Source organism: Stegostoma tigrinum, chromosome 6 (genome assembly GCF_030684315.1).
Source record: "Stegostoma tigrinum isolate sSteTig4 chromosome 6, sSteTig4.hap1, whole genome shotgun sequence".
NCBI classification, from domain to species: Eukaryota; Metazoa; Chordata; class Chondrichthyes; order Orectolobiformes; family Stegostomatidae; genus Stegostoma; species Stegostoma tigrinum.
This window is the reverse complement of record NC_081359.1, coordinates 49038006-49063164: the sequence shown is the minus strand read 5'-3', so window position 1 is coordinate 49063164 and position 25159 is coordinate 49038006. Positions and strand designations below refer to the sequence as shown.

Here is a 25159-nt window from a genome sequence, read left to right as displayed (position 1 = left end):
GACAGGTTTGCCATATAAAAACAAAAAATAGGAGCAGGAGTAGGCCATTTAGCCCTTCGAACCTGCTTTGTCATTCAGTATGATCATGACTGACCTTCCACCTGGATGAGGGGAGAGTGGGTTGACTGGTCTTGTATTCACTGGAGCTTAGAAAAATCAGGGGGAATCTTTTTGAAAAGTATAAAATGCTGATCAAGCTGTCAAGACTAGAGGCAGGGATGATCTTTTTCCTGGCTGGCGACTTCAGTACAAGAGGGACACAATTTCAGGTTATGGGATAGGCCAGTTTGGTCCAATATGAGGAGAAAGTCTTGACTCAGAAGTTCGAGAGCTAGTGGAAATATCTACTACAGAACCTTGAGGCCAAATTCTTAAATATGTTTAAGAAAGAAATAGGTAGATTTCTAGAAGCCAAAATGTAACAACAGGTAGAGGGAGAAAGTGGAAGTGTGATGATGACAGAGACCATCAGCCATGATCATGCTGAATGGTGGAACAGGCTTTATAAGCTGAATGACCTACTCCTGCTGTAATTTTCTGCAACCAAAGCATTGTGAATGCATTGGCATTTTAATGCAGGTAATTTTAACTTTCACCCCATCCTCACTAGCTTTATTAGATTAAGTCTCTGCACTTCCTCCTAAGTATAACCAAGTTCTGATTTAACCTATGACAATGAAATGTGAGGCTGGATGAACACAGCAGACCCAGCAGCATCTCAGGAGCACAAAAGCTGACGTTTCGGGCCTAGACCCTTCATCAGAGAGGGGGATGGGGTGAGGGTTCTGGAATAAATAGGGAGAGAGGGGGAGGCGGACTGAAGATGGAGAGAAAAGAAGATAGGTGGAGAGGAGAGTATAGGTGGGGAGGTAGGGAGGGGATAGGTCAGTCCAGGGAAGACGGACAGGTCAAGGAGGTGGAATGAGGTTCGTAGGTAGGAGATGGAGGTGTGGCTTGGGGTGGGAGGTTGCAGGAACAGCAACTCATATTCCGCTTGGGAACCCTGCAGCCCAATGGTATCAACGTGGACTTCACCAGCTTCAAAATCTCCCCTTCACCCACCGCATCCCAAAACCAGCCCAGTTCGTCTCCTCCACCCACTGCACCCCAAAACCAGTCCAACCTGTCTCTGCCTCCCTAACCTGTTCTTCCTCTCACCCATCCCTTCCTCCCACCCCAAGCCGCACCTCCATCTCCTACCTACTAACCTCATCCCACCTCCTTGACCTGTCCGTCTTCCCTGGACTGACCTATCCCCTCCCTACCTCCCCACCTATACTCTCCTCTCCACCTGTCTTCTTTTCTCTCCATCTTCGGTCTGCCTCCCCTCTCTCCCTATTTATTCCAGAACTGTCACCCCATCCCCCTCTCTGATGAAGGGTCTAGGCCTGAAATGTCAGCTTTTGTGCTCCTGAGATGCTGCTGGGCCTGCTGTGTTCATCCAGCCTCACATTTCATTGTCTTGGATTCTCCAGCATCTGCAGTTCCCATTATCTCTGATTTAACCTATGTTTTCTTACTGTTTGTAGACATTGTTGGATTTGCTGTAATGTCAAATATTCCAGAAGATCCTTTGAACATTATTTGATCTGACAAGCCATCCTGCCTGATTCTATCAAAACATAATTTTGAGAAACTGGTTGTCTTACAAACTGCTGAGAATGAAATTCTGCCACTGGAAAAGGTTTATACTGGCTAAGCATCTGCTGGGTTGATACATAACTTAGCAGAGTCCCAAGTTTTTTTTAAAGGCATTAATCCCTGAAAGCTAGCCTGTACTATATAATGCAGTGATATGTTTTAGTTGCAGCAATTGCTGGTTTTATTCGGAAGGAGGTATGGAAATTGTGCAGTAGGCTAGATAACATATTCTGATGCCCTGTGATGCAAGATTAGTGGCTTTAGTCCTGAAAGTGGACATGAGAAGAGAGGACTTTTATTTTCTCCAGGTGGTCCTCCAGATAAACACAACATTGGCAGGGGGAGCAAATAGCCACCACGGTCAATGCTGATAGTATACCTCTAAAGACCTGAAAGGAGCACGAAAAGAAATCAGTGATCCAGTTCTTCTTCATTGAGTCAGAAAATGCAAATCCAACCTGCTGGGATTTGAACCCCTCTCGTAGCACTATGATGTTTTCATTCTAATGATCATAACAAATTCATCATTTTTCTCCCCAATTCAAAGCATTGATCACAGTAGAGAGATGTGTATCTACTTAGCTCTTGTGTGGTTGTTTTTGAAAATCATGTGTATTTTTAAGGGAGGATTAAGATGATGCAATAGTTCAAAAGTGAAATCCCTGCATGGCACCTGATTTCAGATATTTAGCAATATGTGTTGTTGTCTGTTTTTAAGATCTGTTGCCCTTATAGTCCTCCAGAGAGATGCTGACCTGACATTAAATGTTATTCGTATCTGTCAGCATCTGATGGAATATAGTTTGTCAACTAAGTGTGGAAAAGTTACTTTAAACTGACACTGGAAACTTCTCAAATGTAAATGATGAAAGGGCTGATTTAGGAGGCTGAAAGTTGGCACTTGGTATTGTAGGGTTCTTAACGGTCTAACCAGGCAAAGGAATTTGCACCCCTGGTGCTACCAACAGCCCTGATTTGTTAAAAACTGCTAATATTAGTTTTGTTTCAGAGATTTTTTTTTCTCAGGGTCGAGGCCCGAAATGTCAGCCTTCCTACATTTCTGCAAAAGCGTCTAGGCCCAAAACGTCAGCCTTCCTGCTCCTCTGATGCTGCTTGGTCTGCTGTGTTCATCCAGCTCTACGCCTTGTTATGTAACATTAATTTTCTTTGCATGTAAAGCTAAATGTCAGTTATTGATCTGAACACTGCTTAACATTCTGGTTTTTAAAAAAAGCATAACTTAGCCCATTGATCTAAATAATACTAACAGTATCAATGTAAACAAACAGAGTACCAATTGAGATAACAATGTGTAGAGCTGGATGAACACAGTAGGCCAAGCAGCATCAGAGGAGCAGGAAAGCTGATGTTTAAGGTCTAGACCCTTCTTCAGAAAAAGGGCCTGGCATATGGTAGACTAATTAGTAAAGTTAGATCACACGGGATTCAGGGTGACCTTGTCAAATGTATCCATAGATTAGATTCGATTAGATTCCCTACAGTGTGGAAACAGGTTCTTTGGCCCAACAAGTCCACACCGCCACTTGAAGCATCCCACCCAGACCCATCCCCCTATATCTCACACACCCCTGAATACTACGGGCAATTTAGCATGGTCGATCCACCGAACCTGCACATCTTTGGACTGTGGGTGGAAACCTGGGCACCCGCAGGAAACCCACACAGACACGGGGAGAATGTGCAAACTCCACACAGACACTCACTCAAGGCTGGAATCGAACCCGGGTCCCTGGTGCTGTGAGGCTGCAGTGCTAACCACTGAGCCACCGTGTCGCCCAACATAACTGGCCAAAGGCTGGAGATGGAGAGTAATGGTGGAGGGCTGCTTTTCAGACTGGAGGTCTGTGACCAGAGATGTTCCACAGGGATTGGTTCTGGGTCCTCTTTTGTTTATCATTTATACCAATGATTTGGATGAAAATATAGAAGGCATGATTAGTAAGTTTGCAGCTGACACCAAATTTGGTGGCATTGCAGACAGGGAAGAAGGACTTCTAATATTAAAAGGGATCTTGATCAAATGGGTCAATGGGCTGAAAAATGGCAAATGAGTCCAATCTTGATAAATGACAGGTTTTGCATTTTGGTACAACAAACAAGGGTTGGGCTTATATAATTAATGGTTGGGCCTTGGGTAGTGTTATGGAAAAGAGGGCCTTAGGGGTGCAGGTGTATAATCATTTAAAGTTTGCGTCACGTACAGAAAGGATAGTTAAAAAGGCATTTGGCACGCTTGGCTTCATTGCTCAGTCCTTTGAGTATATGGGTTGGGGCGTTATGTTGAGGTTGTACAGGACATTGTTGAGGCCTCTTCTGGAATATGGTGTCCAGGTCTGGTCACCCAGTTGTAGGAAGGATATTATCAAGCTGGAGAGATCTCAGAAGAGATTTACCGGATGTCGCCAGGTATGAAAGATTTGAGCTATGAAAAAAGGCGGAATAGGCTGGTACATTTTACATTGCAGCATAGGAGGTTGAGAGGTGACCTGATAGAAGATTATAAAATAATAAGAGGTTTAGATAGGGAAAACTACCATCAGCTCTAAGATGAATTTCAAGACTTGGGGGCACATTTTTAACATGAGAGGAGAGAGATTTTAAAAAGTTATGAAGCAGTTTTTTTAAATAGAGTGTGGTTCACATGTGGAATGGACTTCTGGGGAAGTGGTGAAAATGGGTATGATTACAATGTTTAAAAGACATTTGGATAAGTACATGAAAAGGAAAGGTTTGGATGGATATGAGCCAGGAGCAGGCAGGTGGGACTAGTTTAGTTTGGGGTGATGTTCAATATGGACCGAATGGTCTGTTTCCATGCTGTATGACTCCATGACTCTATTTAATGAAGAAACCTGTGAATGCTGAAACAAAAGTGTCTCCAAATAAACAATGTCTACTGCTCTGCCATCATCAATCCTTTTGGTAATTTCCTCAAAAAACTCAATTAAATTTGGAAGGCATGATTTTCCTCACACAAAACCATGCTGACTATCCCTAATCAATTTTTACCTCTCTAAATGACCATAAATCCTTCATTTATAATGACCTCCAGCAATTTATCTATAACTGAAGTCAGACACTCAGGTCCATGTTTTCCCCAGTTTCTCCTTACAACCCTTCTTTAACATTAGCCGCCCTCCAAGTCTTCAGACACCTCCCCTGTAGTTATGTAAGTTGCAAATATTTCTGCAAGTGGTCTCATAATTTCCTCCCTTGGCTTTCCACAATGTTCTGGGATACATTCGATCAGATCCTGGTGATTTATCCACCTTTATTTCTCTAAAACCTCCCAAACTTCCTCGTTTGTAGTGTGAACTGTTTCTAAAATATCAAAGTTTATTTCTCTGCGTTCTCTAGACTCCATTTCTTTCTCCGCAGTAAAAACTGACACAAAGTATATTCATTCTCCCATCTCCTGGGCTTCAACACAAAGACAAACTCCTTGATCTTTAAGGGGCCCTACCTACAGTCTAGTTACTGTCTTCTTCTTAATCTCTTTGGACCATCCTTAACCTTATCTGCCAATGCTATCTCATATCCCCTCTTTGCCTTCCTGATTTCTTTTATCAGAATGCCCCTTTACGTTTTATACTGATTCAGAAATTCAATTGAACCAAGTTGTTTATGTCTTTAAAAAAAGACTTTTTTATTCTTGACCAGAACCTCAATATCTTTATTCATCCATTGTTCCTTAACCTTACCAACCTTACCTTTCACTCTGACAGGAACAAAATCCCTCTGAGCTCTTATCACACTTTTGAATGCCTCCCACTTGCAAACAGAATGCTCCAATCAACTTTTGAAGTTCTTGTTTCATACCATTAAAATTTGCTTTACTCCAAATAAAAGCTTTAACTTTTCTGCAAGGCTTATCCTTTTCCATAAATATTTTGAAGTGATAAAATTCTGATTGCTAGACTCCCCCACTTTTACTTCAGTCACCTGCCCTGCCTTATTGCCAAAAAGAAGGTCTAGCTTTACTCATTTTCTAGTAGAAGCATCCACATATTGATAGAGAGAATTTTCTTGATGGAATTTAACAAGTTCTTCATCATCCAAACTTTTAACATTGTGGTGGACCCAGTGAATGCTTGGAAAATTAAAATTCCCCATTATTACAAGCTGATTATGCTTGCAATTATCTGAGATCTCCCTACATATTTGTTTCTCAATTCCTGTGTTAGTACCGGTGGGGTGGAGGGGGGCGCGGGTGTGGGTCTGTAGTACAATCCCAGCATAGTGATCTTTCCATTCTTATTTATAATTTCTAATATAGTGTGTCAACTTTCATTGGCAGGTGGATTGAGTTTAAGAGCGGTGAAGTTATGCTGTAGTCCTGTAAAACCCTGGTTAGACCACACTTGGAATATTGTAGATAACAAGGTGTAGATTTGGATGAACACAGCAGGCCAATCAGCATCAGAGGAGTAGGAAAGTTGATGTTTCAGCTCTGCCAAATCATCAGCTTTCCTGCTCTTCTGATGCTGCTTGGCCTGCTGTGTTCATCCAGCTTTACACCTTGTTATCTCAGATTCTCCAGCATCGGCAGTCCCCACTGTCTGTTGGAATATTGTGTTCAGTTCTGGTTGCCTCATTATAGGAAAGGTGTGGAAGCTTCAGAGAAGGTGCAGAGGAGGTTTACCAGGAAGCTGCCTGGACTGGAGGACAGGCCTTATGAGGAAAGGTTGAGGGAGCTAGGCTTTTCTCATTGAAGCGAAGAACGATGAGAGGTGACTCAATAGAGCTATATAAGATGATAAGAGGCATAGGTAGAGTGGATAGCCAGAGACATTTTCCCAGAGTGAAAATGGCTATCATGAGGGAACATAATTTTAAAATGCTTGGAGGAAGGTATAGGGGAGATGTCAGAGGTAGATTCTTTACACAGAGAGTGGTGGGTGCATGGAATGCACTGCCAGCAATGGTGGTAGAGTCAGATACACTGGGGACATTTAAGCGACTCTTGGATAGGCACATGGATGAGAGTAAAATGAAGGATATACGAGTTAGCTTGATCTTAGAGTGGGTTAACAGTTTGGTACAACATTGTGGGCCAAATGGCCTGTCCTGTTCTATGTTCTGTGTTTTACTTCAGTCACCTGCCCTGCTTTATAGCCCAAAAGAGAGTCTATTTTTGCTCCTTCTCTAGTAGAAACATCCACAAATTGATAAAGAATATTTTCTTGAATGTATTTCACAAATTCTTCGGCACCCAAACTTTTAACATCTTGGTAGTCTCAGTAAAAGTTTGGAAAATTTAAAATCCCCATTATTATAATCTTATTGTGCTTACCTACATCTGAGATCTCCCTATATATTTATTTCTCAATTTCTCTCATACTATTTGGTTCCCATAGTACAACTACATCAAAGTGATCTTTCCTTTCTTATTTGTAATTTCTACCTGCGTATTTTCACTGGAGGATTTTTCAGAAATGTCTTCTCAAGTCACAACACTATTATATTCCTTTATCAAAAATGCTACCCCCCACTTCTTGCCTCCTTTTCTATCCTTTCTAAGCATCTAAAACCTGGAAAGTTGAGCTGCCAGTCTTGTCCATCTCTCAGCCATGTTTCTGTAATAGCAATGGCATCCCAACCCCATGTTCTTAAACATGCCCTGAGTTCATCAGCCTGACCTGTGAGACACCTTGCAGCGAAATAAATGCAATTTAGTTCTTCAGAGTCACTACATACTCTGATTCTCTCTTGTCTTTCTTTTCTAATTGACATGCTCTCCTCGCATTCAGAACTTTCCCTATCAATCCTTCTGTTTACACTGCTACTCAAAATTCTTCCACGACCCGTCTCTATCAGTGTAAAGTCTCCCTTAATGGAATGAGCAAATCTCCCTACTAAGATAGTCCCTTTCCAGTTTAGGTTAGACCCATTCTTTTTAACAGATCTTTTGTATTCCAAAAGACATTAAAATTATTCAAAAACCTGAATCCCTGAACAATACACCAGCTCTTCAGCCATTGATTTATCTCCTTTAACCCTTTGTTCCTTCCCTCATTTGAGTTTGGCTTTGGGATGAAACCAAAAATTAAGTTATTATTTTTTAATCTTCTGCCTAACCTCTTATATTCACTCTCCACTACTTTAATCTTTTCGCTAAAATTGTCATTTCTACCAATGTGATTATGAGTTTGTATACAGGAAGTTGTGATGTGATAATGAGGATAACAAGTACTGATCTGTTTATTGATACAATCATTTAATCTTGGAATAATATGTGACATCTGCAAGAGATAAATTGAACAGGAGATTTCAATAATTGAATCCACTCCCACGCATGTTTTCATTCTGCAAGCAATACATTTAAATTGAATGAGAATTAAATTAATTGGCTTGAAGTAAAAAAGCTTTACTCTTTTGGTAAAAATTAGGAGCTAAATTTCAGAAACACATTACAGCATTACACTTTATATTACATCGTAAAGTTAAGTATTTGAAACATTGAATGGTTGGAAACACTTTGAATGGTTGGAACCTGGTAAAAATCTTAATTTGGTTTTAACCCAAATTTAGTTCTGCTTTCAAGCTGACATAATTATTATTGCTATAAAGCCTGTAAATGGATTCAAAACATCCACATTTATTTTCTTTTTACTAGATAATGTTAAATTAAAAATCTCAGATGAAATTAAACTTCTATAATATTAGCATATGGAATTTTATTTGTTAATTGTGACTTAAATAAATATTTATTATTTAGCTCATAATTAAATGTTTTATAACTGAAACATAGTTGATCATGATATAATTTTTCAAGTTGAAATAGAGCTATCATTAACACCCTACTGGGATCTTACAGCATTTTAAACCTGTAAACAGCGTTTGTGGAGCAGAATGTAACAGCTGTGAGGGAATTCTTTCATCCATATGGCTATTTACCAGCACTTGATCCATGGCAATGTAGCTGGAAATATTTATTATTTTCTCTTTTTATTCACAAATTAAGTCATAACCATTCTTATGTAATTTAGAGTTTTATAACAGGCAAAGGTCTCAATGCAATGTGATGTATATATTAACCTGAACTTTACTGCTTTCAAGCTGAAAGTTGGAGTATTACGTGTGCAGCTGACACTTAAATCAGTCATAAAGCAAATTATCTACACATCTGAAATGGAACAAAATGTCAGCAAAGCAATGGGAGTCCATCAATCCGAAATCTAGGTTTAATTTAAATCAATTCATTAATACAGTAATGTGCAAGGCATTCTAGTCCACAATGAAGTAAGATTGAGCAAATATCTTTGTGTTGCACAAAGTGAATCCATTATTTTGCATTGCAGATGGATTTGTGTATTATTGTGTAAAGTTAAACTGAAGTCAATTTTCTTTCCAGAATTAATTCGTGATCTGCAGAAAGAACATAAGAGGGATAATCATTTTTGGCCAATTTCCGTCTTGTTCAGTGTTTGTATAAATTGCTATTTGCTAACTGAAAGCCAAATGCCAGAGTCATTCCGTTTAAATTGACCAATCTGTCAAATATACTCTTTAATTGATAATAAAACAAAATCACGTAGTTATACACACCTGCTGACAAAGCTTTTAAATGTTGCAAGTGTCTAGTGAACGCCTTAAATAAATCAAAATGTAGCTTCCCCATGACAGGAACATTGAGAAAGTAGTTGGGTGACAAAGCCAAAAAGCTAATTGCAAGATTGAGTAATAGCTTTACTAGTAGATTATACAGCAGACACAACAAATGTAATATTGAGATGAAACCCTCCCGAAAGGCACAGATCCAAGACACCAGGATGTGTAAGTAAACATTTGAGCTAAGTATTCACCCACTAGAGAACCAGTTGGGAGGTAAAGAATCCTTGGTAAACATTACATATAGGATCTTTTTCAGATTCGGAAGAGGGAATTTTTATTTTATGAGGTAGGTGCTAATGGGTTTAGAAGAATATGATGTTAAGCCAGTAATCAACTTAGTAAAAATTAATGATTTTCACAAAATATTCCATCAATATGTCCATATAAACTGATTTTCCCTATGTGTATATAGTAGCCCAGAAATTCCAATAGTGTGTAGCTGTTTTGGTAGTGTAGGTTGGAGCGTGCCTCAGTATAATGCAGAAATCCCAGTGCAGCCGACAACGAAGGAATTGCTTGGGAAATTGTAAATGCTGATAGGCAGTTTTAATCCACCTCCATGACTGTTTTCTGCCAGCAACCATGACACGCTGCATTCAGTCTGCACTAAGAAGCAAGGCATGGAAAAAAAAGCAGTGAACCCATAGGTTTTCTTTAAAGCTTCAATGTGTTAAAAGGCATTATGTGTGTTCAAGTAAGGGTAAAGTGAGTTAGTGCTCAGAAAGCAAGCTGGAAACTCTGGTACATCCTGTTCAGATGCATAAGACAGGTATGTGTCCCTGCACACAGTGTGACCTGGTAGTAGCATTGCAATATAAAGCGTCAGTTAGCCACAAAGTAGTGTATTGAAGTGCTGCTGCGTCTTCTGAATCATACTGGGATTGAGCATGGCAATATGGAGAGGCTGATGTTTCTGCAATGTTGACTTCTGAGGAATGAAGTGATCAGTGATGCTGGAATGTGTTTATATATAGAGTAACCAATACATTGGTGAATAGACCTGAACATGGAAACCTGGAGAAGCAACAGGCAAACTTTTTCTGCTAGTCAACCACTTTCATGTGAGGCATTGATACCATCTAGTTTATCACCATGTAGGAATTAAGTGAGATCAACAAATAATGAAGTGCAAATGCGTGGAAGTAAGATCCTTGCCACTCTCCTCACAAGATTGTCATCTAGTCTTGAAAACCTTGAGAGGGAAAACAAACTTTTTTTTGTTGACGTTGAGAATCTCATTTTTCATCTCATTGTGTCCAAAATTTCACACATTGCCCATACTGATCAAGGGCTGGGGAAGTTTTATTGAAAGTTTCTGACACTGGTCAGAATTTCTGAACCAGTGATAGGGATTGCAAATTTATAAGATTTTTATGTCCTGCTGTCAGTCCTATAGATCAAGAACAGAGTGGTCTTCAGAGCTGACGTAAAGAGAACATTTGGTATATCTTACACTTACATAAACATTAGTACTAACATGGAAAATGTGACTATTCATATTGATCTAGCCAAAGAAGCACAATCCATCAATAATCAATGGATACAAATTTTAGAAGTAGTTTGGTTCATGTGAAGATGGGAACTAATGTCGGAAATATCTTTCCTGCGATATTTGAAGTTGCAAAACATTTCTAGGTTTGGTTTCAAACTGAAACTATAAAATATGTGGAAATAACCTCCAATGAATAACAACAGCTTGGACATGTCAAAACTGTTATCTGTTATTGAGAAGCATCAGTAATCTGGACCGGAATGCCTGATGAAGCATTTTCCTATTGTTTTGGATGCACTAGTCCCTAAACTGCAAGAAGCAGTCATTACAGAAAGAATGGTTGTAGTAATTGGGGGAATGGATTCCAAAAAATCATATATGTTCACAAATGTCTTGAAATAACAGCCAATAAAATTTATTTTTACGCAGAATAGAATTTAGTTGTCAAACAATATAATTATCATTTGTGAAAAGTAAGTTGACACTGTGATAAAAAGAATGTGATTTATTTCCATTTTTTTCATGTTTGAATTTCACACTAGTGGCATATGGGTATGGTATATACATGTGTTTAATAATTAGATCAGTCTTTTCTGAACTATGATTTTAAATTAGTGTGTGTCAGAGAACACATAACTGAAGGCAAGTTTTATTTCTTTTAGGAAACAGAATCTGTTCACAGCAGATAAGGGAATGTTATCTCAGTGAAAGAGGAGACTGTGAAACTTGCAGACTCAGAGTGTTTTATTATAAATTTACATTGGTCATTCAAGGCTCAAAGTCTAATACTTCAGTTATGTAAGAATTCAAGGAAAATATTTTATAGATCACGAGATAGGAACTAAGAAAATATAACAGTTAAGTCAAATCTACAGATTGACAGGGAAGGAAGCTGCATTTGATTTTTGAGTAACTGCAAGGTGATATTGGGGAACAGATGAAATTATGTTTTGCTATGTATTTTGAATTTTTGAAAACTCTTTGTTTAGATAGCTTGGTTTGGTTTATACTTTTTTTTTCTTTTGTGCTATTAACATCTGTTTTGTTGCCAAAATCAGATCTTCAGCCTGGTGTTTATATTTTTCAGTGTAGTGCTGACGTATTCAGTTTTTTAAGAAATGTAGGATCTATCAAGCCAGATTTCATTCTGACATCAGTGGCAACATCAACTAGGATCATACCAATACAGTAACTAGTAGTTCTGTAACTGCAAATATCTCTAACTAAGGGTAAGTGTTACCAACTATACAACTGTCAAAATGTCAGCTGAGGTCCTTTACATGTCATGAATTTCCTCAGTGTTCCATAGTTTGGAGTTACTTCTAATCTAAGGTCGTGGCAATATATCTGCACCTCAGTAATAACCACTCACCCATCTCAACATGATCTGCCTGAATGATCCCTTTGAGCCCGACTACATCACGCAATTGCAGGGCATACTTCATGTTTTCTCCTCCACAGTTATGCAGTACCAGCAATGGACAGCACTCTTGGCTGTATTGAGACTATAGAGCTGCTACCCGTCTGATTAAATAGGAGACCTTGAGATGGGCTTTTCACATGTAAGGACATGGAAAACCCAGAGGACAAATAATTAACTGCCTGGTTTGACATAGGTTAGATGACACTTCTGAAAAAGGCCATGCCTGGGTAAGCCCTGGCTATCCAGTCAGTGGCTGGGACCACAGTTATATCATTAAATGCAATCCATACTCTTTCAGTATTTAATTCCACACCTGTGAAATTTCCACAAAGGGCTGTTGCAGTTATGAAATAATGGTTATTTAAGTTTTGGCTCTGTAGTCTATTTTAAGCATTCATTGATGGCATTGCTTCCTAATTGCTTATTCCTTAATCTGAATAAAGTGTTTATAATCGCCTAAAATATTTCATTTATTATTAATTACATATAGTTATGTAATTCATAATAAATGAAATATTTTATTAATTACATATAGTTATGTAATTCATGTGTCAAAACATGTTTTGCACATTAATAGTTATAAAACTAAACTATAGTTATGTATTTTTGTACACAATCTTGGCATTGCTGGTGAGGCCAGCATTTGTTGCTATCCATCATTGTACTTGAACAGTTTGGCTCTCTAGGTCATTTCAGAGACAGTTAAGAGTCAATCACATAGCTGTGGATCTGGAGCCACATGTAGTCCAAACAAGGTGAGAAGAGTAGAGTTCTTTCCCTATAGGACATTAGTGAACCAGAGACATTGCATAGTTGCACTTACGCCAGTTTTTTTTAAACGTACAGTATACCTCCATTCCATTGCCTCCCCATAGTATGATACATAGTTTTACCTGTGTCATTGGTAATTATTACAGTAAAAATTTGAACAGCAATGTATCTATTTACTGACATGTTGTAAAATTTATCATTGGAATTCAACTACTGTGAGAGATATTAAAAAAAGCATTTATTTTGTTATCAGGCCCAAACAGAGATGTAGAATATGTACTTGTTGACTCTGCTGATGGATTTTTCTCCATTGATAAGTATTCTGGAATCATCAGTCTGGAAAAGGCATTGGATAGAGAGCAGCAAGTATTATACAATCTCACCGTCAAAGCTACAGATCAAGGAACATCAAGGAAACTCTCAGCTTTCACCACGGTTTCTATCGTTGTGTTGGACATCAATGATAATCCACCAGTTTTTGAGAGGCAAGACTATCTAGCCACAATTGCGGAAGATGTAGGCTTGGGAACTGAGGTTATAGTTTTGTATGCTGCCAGCAAGGACTTTGGTGCAAATGCAGAAATTACTTACAATATTAGATCTGGCAATGAACATGGAAAATTCAAAATTGATCCTCAAAAAGGTAAAAGTAATCTGTTCTGCTCTTCCTTCGTACCAAATCAGTTTACAGTTTAAGGCAGACTGTAAAAAAACTAGGTTTATTGCAGCCAATTTTGTGATATTAAATGTTAAGTGTGCTCAATAAATGAGGCATGTCCACTCCCCAGATGTTTGAAAACTGTAAGCATTCTTTACGAAATACGTTGATAATACAATGTAATTTTGCACATAAAAACTAATCTAAATATCAATATTTCAACTACAATATTTGATATTGAAGCTTCTGACTTTTTTTTACATTTTTATAATGGTTTCTTATGCTTGCTATAGAATTCTGTACTCTCATCTTCATATAAATGAGCTCAAATTTAGAATACAGTTAAAAGCATGAAAGACCATCTGGGACAACATTTTCAAATTCATTGCAAATCTGAATTTTAATGTAATGCACAGATCTCCTCTTTCTCTGCAGGCACACCTAGATGCTGCTCGATCCAAATTATATTTTTGTGCAAGTTTAATGCCCTTTGAGAAATACTTTCACTGGAATATCCGATTTACTACTAAATTAATTTGTGCCAATTGGCTTTTGAGCAAATGTCGATGCAAGCAAAAGAATAAATTCATTGAGGCAACATTATTGGCATAAAAAGCCTTGCTTGATGGCAGTGACAGTCAGAGAATCCATTTCAGAAATCGTGATATTCCCAATTTCCGAGTGAGGATTGGTACCAGAATTGTAGATGCATAACAAGTGAGATTGACCTTTGAAAATGGTTGAAATAATCAATGACGAATTTACAGACCAGCTTGTACTCCACCCAGTTTTCTGTTTCATTGGCTTTGATTGAATTTTTAGCATAAGTTTCATTCCAACGATAATCACTGATGCTGTTTTGGCTAAAATATGACATTAAGTGTTTGGAATGATTATTTTCTGTGTTGGGTTTAGATTTGCTTGACTTTTTTTGAACTTGACTTCAAACACAGGAATTGTTTCTGTAATTGAATATCTCGACTATGAAACTTGTAAGGGTTACTACCTCACCGTTGAAGCCAGAGATGGAGGCTCTCCTTCACTGAGTGCAGTCACTACAGTAAATGTCAATATAACAGATGTCAATGATAATGCACCAGAGTTCAGCAGAGAAATATACAATGCTGTTATCAGTGAAGATGCATCTATCGGAGACTCGGTCGTTAAGGTATATCTTTTTATTAATGCTTTTTACAACACTATACTTCAAAAGTTTGGTGAAGAAAGATTCTTGAGCATCATTAGGCCTGCAGTCACAAAATAGATGACAGGAGTAATTACTAGGGAAGTAGAAATGCATTCATAACACATACTTCTAAACTTTTCCCTTGATAGTTGGGGATAATGCAGATGTAGAGGTGCAATCCATCTCTTTTAATTTTTACCGTTTGCAAGTTGCTACCATAAATTCCAACTTCAGTTTGGGGACATTGCTGCACTTACCATAGCTTTTTTCACTATTCTGCCATTTGGAGCCCATCAAGCAGAAATAAATTAGCACTCAGTTATGGATAATTCAATTGCCATTGGACCCCAGGCCAACCAAGAATAATATTTATCCAGTCTTTCATTTTGGTAAGGCTGTTCCCTTGTCCATTATCATGGACCTCCAAAAATTCCAGAATGTCCATGCACTGAAAATTACTATCATATCAGCAGTTGCTCAGTATTATAATGACTTCATGCCCAGGATTTGGGGTATTAGTGGTCCAACAGTGGTCACAGGAAGTTCTTTGCCACCGTATTTTCAACAACACAATTGTACACCTGCAGTTTCTAAACTATACATAATAACTGAAATACATTCCACATTCCACAATACATCTCAAGTGTCATGGGGAAAATAATGTGAAAATCAGAGCATTGCAGTGTACTACATTATCAAGTGGCAGGCTTTCTGTACGTTCATTGGGTCAACCAGAGACCGTTGGTGTTTTGAGAGATCTGTCTAAATGGTTGCCAAGACTGCATACACAGGCATTTACCGTAAAGGTACACATGACTACGGTAAGTTAGCCAATACAATAGGCATAGGTACACTTCTCCAAATACCCTCATTTTTCCCAAATTCTATACTGTATAATTTGTAGCTACAAGTTGTGCAAGTTATCTAATACACATGGTCACAAAAACAATTATACTTCATTAATAAAACAGGGTTCTAACTCTCGTCATTCCACTTTTGTGTGTTTCTGTATATACTTTGTGTATAATCTTTAGATTGTTCGTGTTTCCTAAAGGTACGCACGTGTTGTTGCTTGTTTATCTCGTATCCGTTCATTCCAGGGTGGTGATCCTTGTTCCTTGTGTAGGCAGTTTTCTTCCAACCATGATTACTGCTATTGCCGATCCATTTCTATTACTCTGGAATTGACAGTCATTCTGTTGTCTACATAGAAATGAGATTACATCTTTCCAAGCAGTGAAGGCACAGCTGCTCTAGTTATACATGGATGTCTGTCATTGTGGTCATGCACTTGGTCATTCATATCCACCCTGTAAGACCAAAGTAATAATTGCCATTCCCAAGTTGTCTTGTGGGCTGACTTTTACTGAGCGTATTAAATGTTTGCACTCTGCCAGAGCTCAGTATTGAAGAGTCAGACATTGACTTGGCAGTTTTATCAAAGTGAAATATGGGTTTTCTGTAATTTCACTTGATTTCATCACCCACACCTGGTAGTAAATCTGGCTTCGGTAATTTTTACTGTTGGAGCAGTAGTTTGGGTGTGATGTGACACTAGAGCTGTTTTCCATGACTTCAGTACTTATAGTTCTGCACTCAAGAATTGCTGGATCTTTTCCATGTTTTATATGAAGTTTTGATTTCAAAATTTCGTGATTTTTTTTCACTGCACTGCAATCCCATTTGATTGAGGATGGTGTGAAGATGATGTGTAGCTTTGAATTTTGAAATTCTTCATGAAGCAGCCAAATTTTCATTCATAAATTGGAGGTCACTGATACTGATCACAAAGCCTGGAATGCTGTAATGGCTGAAGCACACTTTCAGTCATTCTTCAGTTTAACTAGTAACCATTGAAATCAGCTGATCAGCCTCCCAGTAATCAGACTTGTAGCCAACAATAATATGATAATCAATCCCTGTGAGAGTTAAAAGGTCTGTTTCAAGCTTCATCTGTGGTCTCCCTGGGATGTCATTTGTCATAAGTGGCACTTCAACTTGCATAGCTTGGGATTCATTATGGTCACAGCCCTGACCAACTCTAAATCACATTGCTCCTGCTTGGCCTCTTCTCTTAGACATGTCTCAATTCTTTGATGTACTGCATTCAGATACTTCAACATGTCTTTTTTCATTGTCTTTGAGATAATGACTCTACTTCCTTTGCACAATATGCCACCTCAGGCTATAAATTCATTACTAAATGTCCATACTGTGTTACAGCAGCATGTTATTGATACTTTCAGGCCATCCTTGCATTAACACTTCCTGCAACATGTGGAGAGTTGCGCCTTGTGACATATTTTGTCTGATTTGAGCAACACCGTTGTTTTTCAGATGCAGAGTTTCTGCTGGATTGCTGACTTTCAGGTTCAGTGGGTTAGCAATGCTACCTCACAGCACCAGGAACCAAGGTTCGATTCCAGCCTTGGGTAATGCCTGTTTGGGGTTTGCGCATTCTCCCCATGTCTGCGTGTGTTCCCTCCCACAGTCCAAAGATGTGCAGGCTAGATGGATTGCGCATGGTAAATTGCCCATAGTGTTCAGGGATGTGTAGATTAGGATGGGTCTGGGTGGGATGCTCTGTGGGTTGGTGTGGACTTGTTGGGCCAAAGGACCTGTTTCCACACTGTGGGGATTCTATCATTCTAAAACAAAGTGTAAAGTATGCTTCCAGTTAACTTACAGTTGGTACCCTCCTTCCATTATAGCTTTTACACCAACTATCAACTTTGAGACCACATTATTTTGTGCCCTTGCCTCCTAGTGCCCCATTCGCTGCAACAGCTCTATAACCTTGGCACTACCCTATTTGTCTTAGCCCTGTTATGCTTTGGAAACACTGTGGCTAGAAGACCACTTGTATGTTGCAATTTCAAAGTGACCGTATAGATTGTATTTATTTCCTGAAAGTAGATTGTGTCACAGGCTGCTATTTTTGCAGGTCACAAAAGTTTCTTCAGTTATGCCAATGAAGATCATAAACAAGACAGGTAACAAAACACAGTCTGTCCTCAAGGAGCTGACACAGTTTACATAACATTACTTTGAAATAGCACTTCACAACAAATAATTAACCTCATCAACTAGCAACTACATTTTCCTGTACTTTCTAAATCCTCCCCCCACCCCACCAAAGCAAACCTTTTAAGGATGCCTTTGCCAGCTCTCCAAACTTAATGCTTGAAACAGGCATCTGTTTCACCACTAATACAAGGGTTTTACTCTTTAAAATTTTTCATTAAGTTAGAGATATTATAAGACTGTAAGTTGTATTTGTTAATATATCACTTTGCAAGTATGCTGATGGCAAATACTTCCAGCTATTTTATACCGTTGATTTCATTTCTTACTTGAATATAATGTTTATAATTGATTCACTTTAGATGTTTGACCATGGTAGAAGTTTTTTTTAATTACATTTCTCAGTATTAACCTAGAATTTATTTGCTTAGGTTCTGGCAGAAGATTGTGATAGTGAGATCAATGCACAGATTCATTTTTCCATTGTGAATGGAGACCCAGACAACTACTTCAATATTAGTCCAGTCACAGGCTTAATCAAGGTCAAAGAGCGACTTGATAGAGAAAAAGTAAGAAAAGATTGATCAAAGAACCTTATTTTAATATCCTGTAAAGTATTTCCTATTTGAACTGCTGTGTCTGTCTTGGTAAATTTACTGTGTGATTAGTATTGATCTTTATAGAACAATGTTCATTTCAACATGTTATGAAGTTAGCTGGGGTAAAAATTGACATTCTGTATTCAGCCATTATATTTCTTGGCTACCTAGAAAGAAACGAAAGGAAATTGCTGAGAAGTGCTAAACCATTGATGCTTTTATGTATTTAACTTGTGATTTAATGTGACTTTCAAGATGTGAACAGCATTAACATATCATTGAGCATGCTGAGGTCCCCCAGATGATTATATTACTGTAAATAATGGAGGACAATTTGACTGACAGAATAATTTAAGTTGCAGTGCAAGGAAAAATACAGTAAATGCAAGTTTCAAAATAATGTAAATCTCTGATTTTGCATGAAGATAAAGATAGGAGTTTATTCAATTCGCAGAGGAAATGTATGCCTTTACCAAATGCAATTATCTTAAACTAAGTCTGTTATCTTTTTAGGAACCAAAACAGAAGTTGCTGGAAAAGCTCAGCAGGTCACAAAGGAGTTCTAAGGAAGGGTCACTGGACCCGAAAGGATTTTTTTCTTCACAGATGCTGTCAGACCTGCTGAGCTTTTCCAGAACTACTGTTTTTGTTCCTGATTTACAGCATCTGCAGTTCTTTCAATTTTTATCTTTTTAACCTGGTTCTGTATTTCCAAGTACTAGTTGTTTCGTTTATTTTCATCTATGTGAGTAATTTTAATTTTACTCTAAATCATAAAAATTATGTTTAGAGTAGTGTTTTTAAACCTGAGTAAAACAAAAGCAGTATTTGTTGTTATTTTCTTGTGCAAACTAGCCTCTTGCTGAAACTTGATGCTGCATCCACTGAGTGTCAGGACCATGCCAAATTACTTAGCTGAAATCATTAATCATAAATTATTACCCCCATTTATGATCCCTCAGGCAGTGGAGGCAGTCATGAGTCAGGAGTGGAGCGCCAGTGTTTGGATGAACTGCGACTGGCAGCAGCCCACAATTTTAATGCTTCGTCGGAGAGAGCATATCTACATCTTGTCAACTGAGTAAATGACAATTTTAACAGGAAGTGAGATTCTGTTGTTGCTCAGGTTATCAGTTTTAATTGAGCAAAAAGTAATTGTAGTTTGGTTTTATTATTCTATAAGTTGATATTAGAAACCAAAGATTTTTTTTGTAGCTAACAATAAAATGATGGGTAAAGGTAGGTATTTTGCTTTTGGAAGAGAATTCAGAGGGGTAATACTTCTAATTGTTGTTGCACATTCATCTCTGCTAAGATGCATTTTCTTTGGTTGATCCTGATTAATTGCTTAATGTTGGCTTCTAGCCACACTCCTGCATCCCATTGCAAAGGAGAAAACTGATGATCTAACAGTGGGATTGCTGTTTTAGATTAAAAAGTTTAATAAGATATGAGGATTGCTTATTTCAAAGGGTTGTGAATCTGTGGAATCTCGTAAGAAGGTGATAGACAAATTTTATTTAGTAATAAGTTGAAGGTGGGCAGAAAGTGGAGTTGAGGCTGAGATGACATCAGCCATGATCTTATAGAATAACGGAAGCAGGTTTGAGGGGATGAATTGCTTGCTCTTGCTCCTGCTCCTAGTTCTTATGGTCTTGGGTTCTTGTATCTTGTAAATACATATGTGTACTAAATCTGATTTTGGGCGGCACGGTGGCTCAGTGGTTAGCACTGCAGCCTCATAGCACCAGGGACCCAGGTTCGAATCCAACCTTGGGCAACTGTCTGTGTGGAGTTTGCACATTCTCCCCGTGTCTGCGTGGGTTTCCTCTGGGTGCTCCGGTTTCCTCCCACAGTCCAAAGATGTGCAGGCTAGGTGGATTGGCCATGCTAAATTGCCTGTAGTGTTCATGGGTGTGTGGGTTATAGGGGGATGGATCTGGGTGAGATGATCCAAAGGCCGGTGTGGACTTGTTGGGCCGAAGGGCCTGTTTCCACACTGTAGGGAATCTAATCTAATTTTGAGAAGCAGCAAGCTGGGCCTTCAATAGGCAAGTTACTTCTAGCGAAATGGACAGAGACAAGTCTACTATAGGGCCTACTCCCTCCAAGGAACCACTCACTGGTTATTAGTGCAGCTTCTTCAAGCTCCCTGTTAATTTCTTTATAACTACAGGGAGGTAGATTCATGGCCATACCTCCTTATGTCAATGAAAGTAATTAGCAAAGTATTTGCCCTTCTTAAAAGTGATGGGGAGAAAAAAGAATTCAAGTAATACGAAGGACCACCACCCCAATTCAGTTGCAACTTGATGGCAGAGAATAGATACCACCTTAAGTGCAGTCTTATCTCTCAGTTGAAAGGTCATGAAGTTCAAGTCCTATTCCAGAATGTGGTTGTAATATTTAGGTAACAAAGTATTTGAGAATGCTGATTTATTAATGTTTGCATTATTCTAATAAAATACAGGCTGAGATTTTGTTTCACTATTTTAATGAAATTAACAATCACAGAACTATTGCAAAAGAGGAGGAGGCCATTGAGCCTGTTGTATCAGTACAACATTCAATTGGAACAATTTCCTGGATGCCCTTCATCTGCATTGACCCCCTGGGTCTGCACATTTTCTCCCTTTCTGATAACAGTCTAGTTATTAATGAATGAATTAATTGATCCCACCTGTGACACATTCTCAGGCAGTGTATTTCAGATTCTAAATGCTTGTTGCATCAAAACATATTTTTCCCTAATGATGCCATTGTTTCTTTCACCAGTGATCGTAAATCTGTGTCCACTCGTTCTCAATCCTTTTACCAATTGGAACAGTTTCATTTTTCCAATCTACTCTGATCAAACTCCTCATGATTTTGAAAATCTGTATCAAATTCCCTATCAACCTTCTTTCTCCAGGAAAGAGTTTCAATTTTTACAATCTAAGTGTATAACTGAAGTTCTTCATGTCTGCGACCTTCTCTCTGTAACGTCTTCAAATTGGGCACAAGTTGAGGCTGAATGGTGTTCTTTACAATAATATAAAACATAGAACTGCAGATGCTGGAAACTTGAAGCAAAAATTGAAATTGAGAAACTCAGCAGGACTGGTAGCATCTGTGAAAGAAAGCAGTATTAAATGTTTTGAGTTCAGTAACCTTTCTTCAGATAGTCAGTGTTTTGGAAAAAGTGGTACATATGCTGAAATTAGGGAAATGGGAGTAATGAAATGAGTGGTTGGAGATGGAACCTTTTTAGAGAGGATAACAGGCAGATAAAGGAATGGATCATATACCAAGGAGAAAGAAAACTGATAATAGAGAGGTGAAAATGCAATGGCTGTGTTGAACGTAGCCCCGTCACGAAATCAGTTGTTCACAAATTATTGAACTCCATATTTGAGTTCTGGAATTTGCAGGTTCCCCAAGCAAAAAATGAGATGCTATTCTTCTAGCTTGAGCTGAGCCTCATTGGAGCACAGTAGCAGGCTCGAGGCAGAAATGTAGGCCAGAGAACATGGTGATGTGGTGACGTAGAAGCCAACTGGAAGCTCAGGATCATTTTTGTGGACAGAATGCAGATGTTTCGCAAAGTGATGGCTGAGTCTTGTCTCCCAGTGTAGACAACCACAATGTGAGCAGCAAATACAATAGAAAACATACAGTGAAGTGCTGTTTCATCTGAAAGCTGTGTCAGGAGCCTTAGAGGTAAACGGCCAGGTGTTGTAAGTTCTGCTTTAGCATGCTCGTTGGAGGGCTGGTGTAGACTTGATAGGCTGAATGACCTCTTCCTGCACTTTAAGGATTCTGTGATTTACTTGACTACCCATTTTACTTATCTCTATACCCTTTTGACATTCTACACATGCTTCTTCAGAATGTTTCCTGATTTTGAAACGGTATCTTCATTATTACATCATTAATGTCTACATTGTTAATCTATGTGTATCTTCCTGATAAGAGTCTAACTGCCTCCATATCTCCACGGCAAAACATTCTTCAGTCTGATAAACATCTGCCAACTACTATACTCAACTTCCTATCACTTGTCCAATTTGGTATCTATGTTGCTCCTTTCTTTTTCTTAACAAGCAATGTCTAGCACACAAATCTATTTTTCATCATTTTTGAAATTCATTCTGGAGGTTCCCACACACCACATCAATAACATGATCCTCTTACCACACCAGAAGCTGCAGCAAGTTAGTTAAACATGATTTGTCCGTAACAAATCTGTGGAAGCTTTCCTGAATTAATTCATATTTATCCAAGTGACAATTAATTGTGTTGAATTATCATGTCCAGAATCTTACCTTGCACCCAATTTATACTGACTAGTTAGTAGTTGCTGGCTACAGTAAGCTCCTGGTTGTTCATAAATTTATGAACTGTGGATACAGAATGTCGATTATCTTTGTTTAAGTTTTAACAGCAGTTTATTGTGTGAACTGTGTGATGAGGCTTTGATATCATAAACTACTTGGCATGGAGTATACTGGTTGTGTTGGAATCGTACAAACTATTAAAATTATTGTATCAAATTTATTTAATGGAGATAAGCATCAACTTGAAATAAGTAGTTAAAGTGTCAGTTAAAATAAGATTCAATGGTTTTAATTTGAGTTTCTATATTAGCATAGGATGTTTATACTCAGATGATGAAATTGTGGAACTTACCTCTAATATTCACTAACTAGCTACGTTAACCAAAGTATTAGTGCAAAGGTTTATGCCTAGTACAAGATTTTGCAGAAATGTGTTCAATTTGAATTTGAGTCATGAGAATACCTCAAAGTATTATGCAATTAAAGAAATAATTCTGTCAAATGCTGTTGAATAGGCTCGGTAAATTATCTTGTAAGGATAATTTAATTGCTCCAACAGATATCTGGGTATTCATTAACTGTGCAAGCCAAAGATACTGGAACACATTCCATGTCATCTACAGTTACTGTGAACATCGATGTCTCAGATATTAATGATAATCCTCCTGATTTCATCCCAGCAAATTATTCAGCTGTCATTCAGGTAAGTCTGAAGTAGCTCCAATTCATGTTTCTTTCTTATATTATTCAAATTGATAAAAATGATACAATCATCAGGTTTTAATGTGAATCATGCTCATATAGTGCATCTTTATTTTCAACTTACTTCAGATTACTTATATCAAGGAAACCACTTTTTGCTTCTGAATACATTAGGAAATATTCTGAATTTGAATTGTTCTAATAGTGATACATTTTGTTAATTTTTGGTGGATCTGAGGTATGTTTTTTGGGTATCTAGTTCTCAGGTGGGTTTATATATACTTGGTTATATGATCTTGCTATTGAAAATGCGTATGGTAAATTAGGAAGCACAGAAGCAAAAAAACCCAATTGTTTATCCTGCCCAAAATTAATACCTTGCAATAATGCGCTTCTTCAAATATCTTGCAGGCTTCCCCTTAAATTGTTCAGCCTTCTTGCCTGCAGTGCCTCACTGACTGTCTTGTTCCATGTGCTCAGCACACCCCATAATAAGCAGTTAAACTTGGACTGTCTGCAGACTTTTTATTTTTGGCCATTGTAGTAATTTCAAATATCTTATTGTGGTTCGGTTTTAGTATCACCTGAATCTCAAACCACATCATCATAGAATCAGGTGCGCCCTACAGTGCGGAAGCAGGCCATTTGGCCCATCGAGCCTCCAAAGAACATCCCACACAGACCCACCCTATCCCTAGATTTCCCATTGCAGACACTAGGGGCAATTTAGCACAGCTAATCTACCTAACTTGCACATCTTTGGACTGTGGGAGGAAACCAGAGTACCCGGAGGAAACCCACACAGACAAGGGGAGAATGTGTAAACTCCACACAGACAGTTGCCCGAGGATAGAATTGAACCCACGTCCCAGGCACTGTAAGGTAGCAGTGCTAACCACTGTGGCAAGACCTGCTATCCTCTGGAAAAAAATCTCAATGTTCTAATTCACTCCAAAAGATCAACAGTTTTGAGCTAGGATTTGATTCCCTTTTCTGTATTTGTTGCAGAACAACAGACAGCAATGTGGTAGTTCACAAATTTCAAATACATATACATTGCCTTGAATATGGACATACCCCTGATACTAGTTGTGATCTGGTTATATTTACTTACTATTTTATCCATTGCACATTACTTTCAAGAATCTATCAACATATCGTTTGATATTATACCATGTCTTGAAGTCTACAGCAATTTGGTTGAAATTCTTAGGGGCTACATTCAAAAGCTTTTGAAAACAAATATGGGAATTGGAAAAAACTAATCAGCATTAGATTTTCTTTTCCTGATGCTGTTAGTTTGCATGATTGTTATGTGCAGTCATAACTAAAAACACTGGAGTTACTATACGTTTCAAAGGTATTGTACAAGTTTGTGCAAGCCTTAAAAGGGGACCAGTCCTATTTAAAGACAGCCTGCATCTTTTAAATTGGAGGCATTTTCCATCTGGATATGTTTCTGGAAGAGAACCTGAGCGAGAAGAGTGTGAAGAATTATGGTGCAACAGGTGGGAAATTGTCCCACCAGGTTTTTGATACTACTTTGATTGCCTTGCGAAAGAACTAAAACAAAAGGGAATATGTAATCTATCAGCAGGGTACCAGTTAAGATCTTGATCCATGACATCAAATTAGTCATTTAGTAGCTAGACCTACCCCAAACCCCCATTAACAACTGGAATATGGTGGGAAATGGTACTTAACTGGTCACG

The 25159-nt window shown here is 38.3% G+C and overlaps 1 protein-coding gene across 7 annotated transcripts in view; it reads left to right on the top strand.

Annotated features, from left to right (window-relative positions):
* The window catches only part of fat3a (FAT atypical cadherin 3a), an 808281-nt gene that overhangs the window by 698562 nt on the left and 84560 nt on the right, over nt 1-25159 (top strand). For all 7 annotated transcript variants that reach the window (XM_059646553.1, XM_059646555.1, XM_059646551.1 and 4 more), the window contains 4 exons: nt 13216-13605; nt 14574-14788; nt 18262-18399; nt 23305-23448. In XM_059646553.1, coding sequence (XP_059502536.1) covers nt 13216-13605; nt 14574-14788; nt 18262-18399; nt 23305-23448 — 887 coding nt within the window. The remainder of the gene's footprint in view (nt 1-13215; nt 13606-14573; nt 14789-18261; nt 18400-23304; nt 23449-25159) is intronic.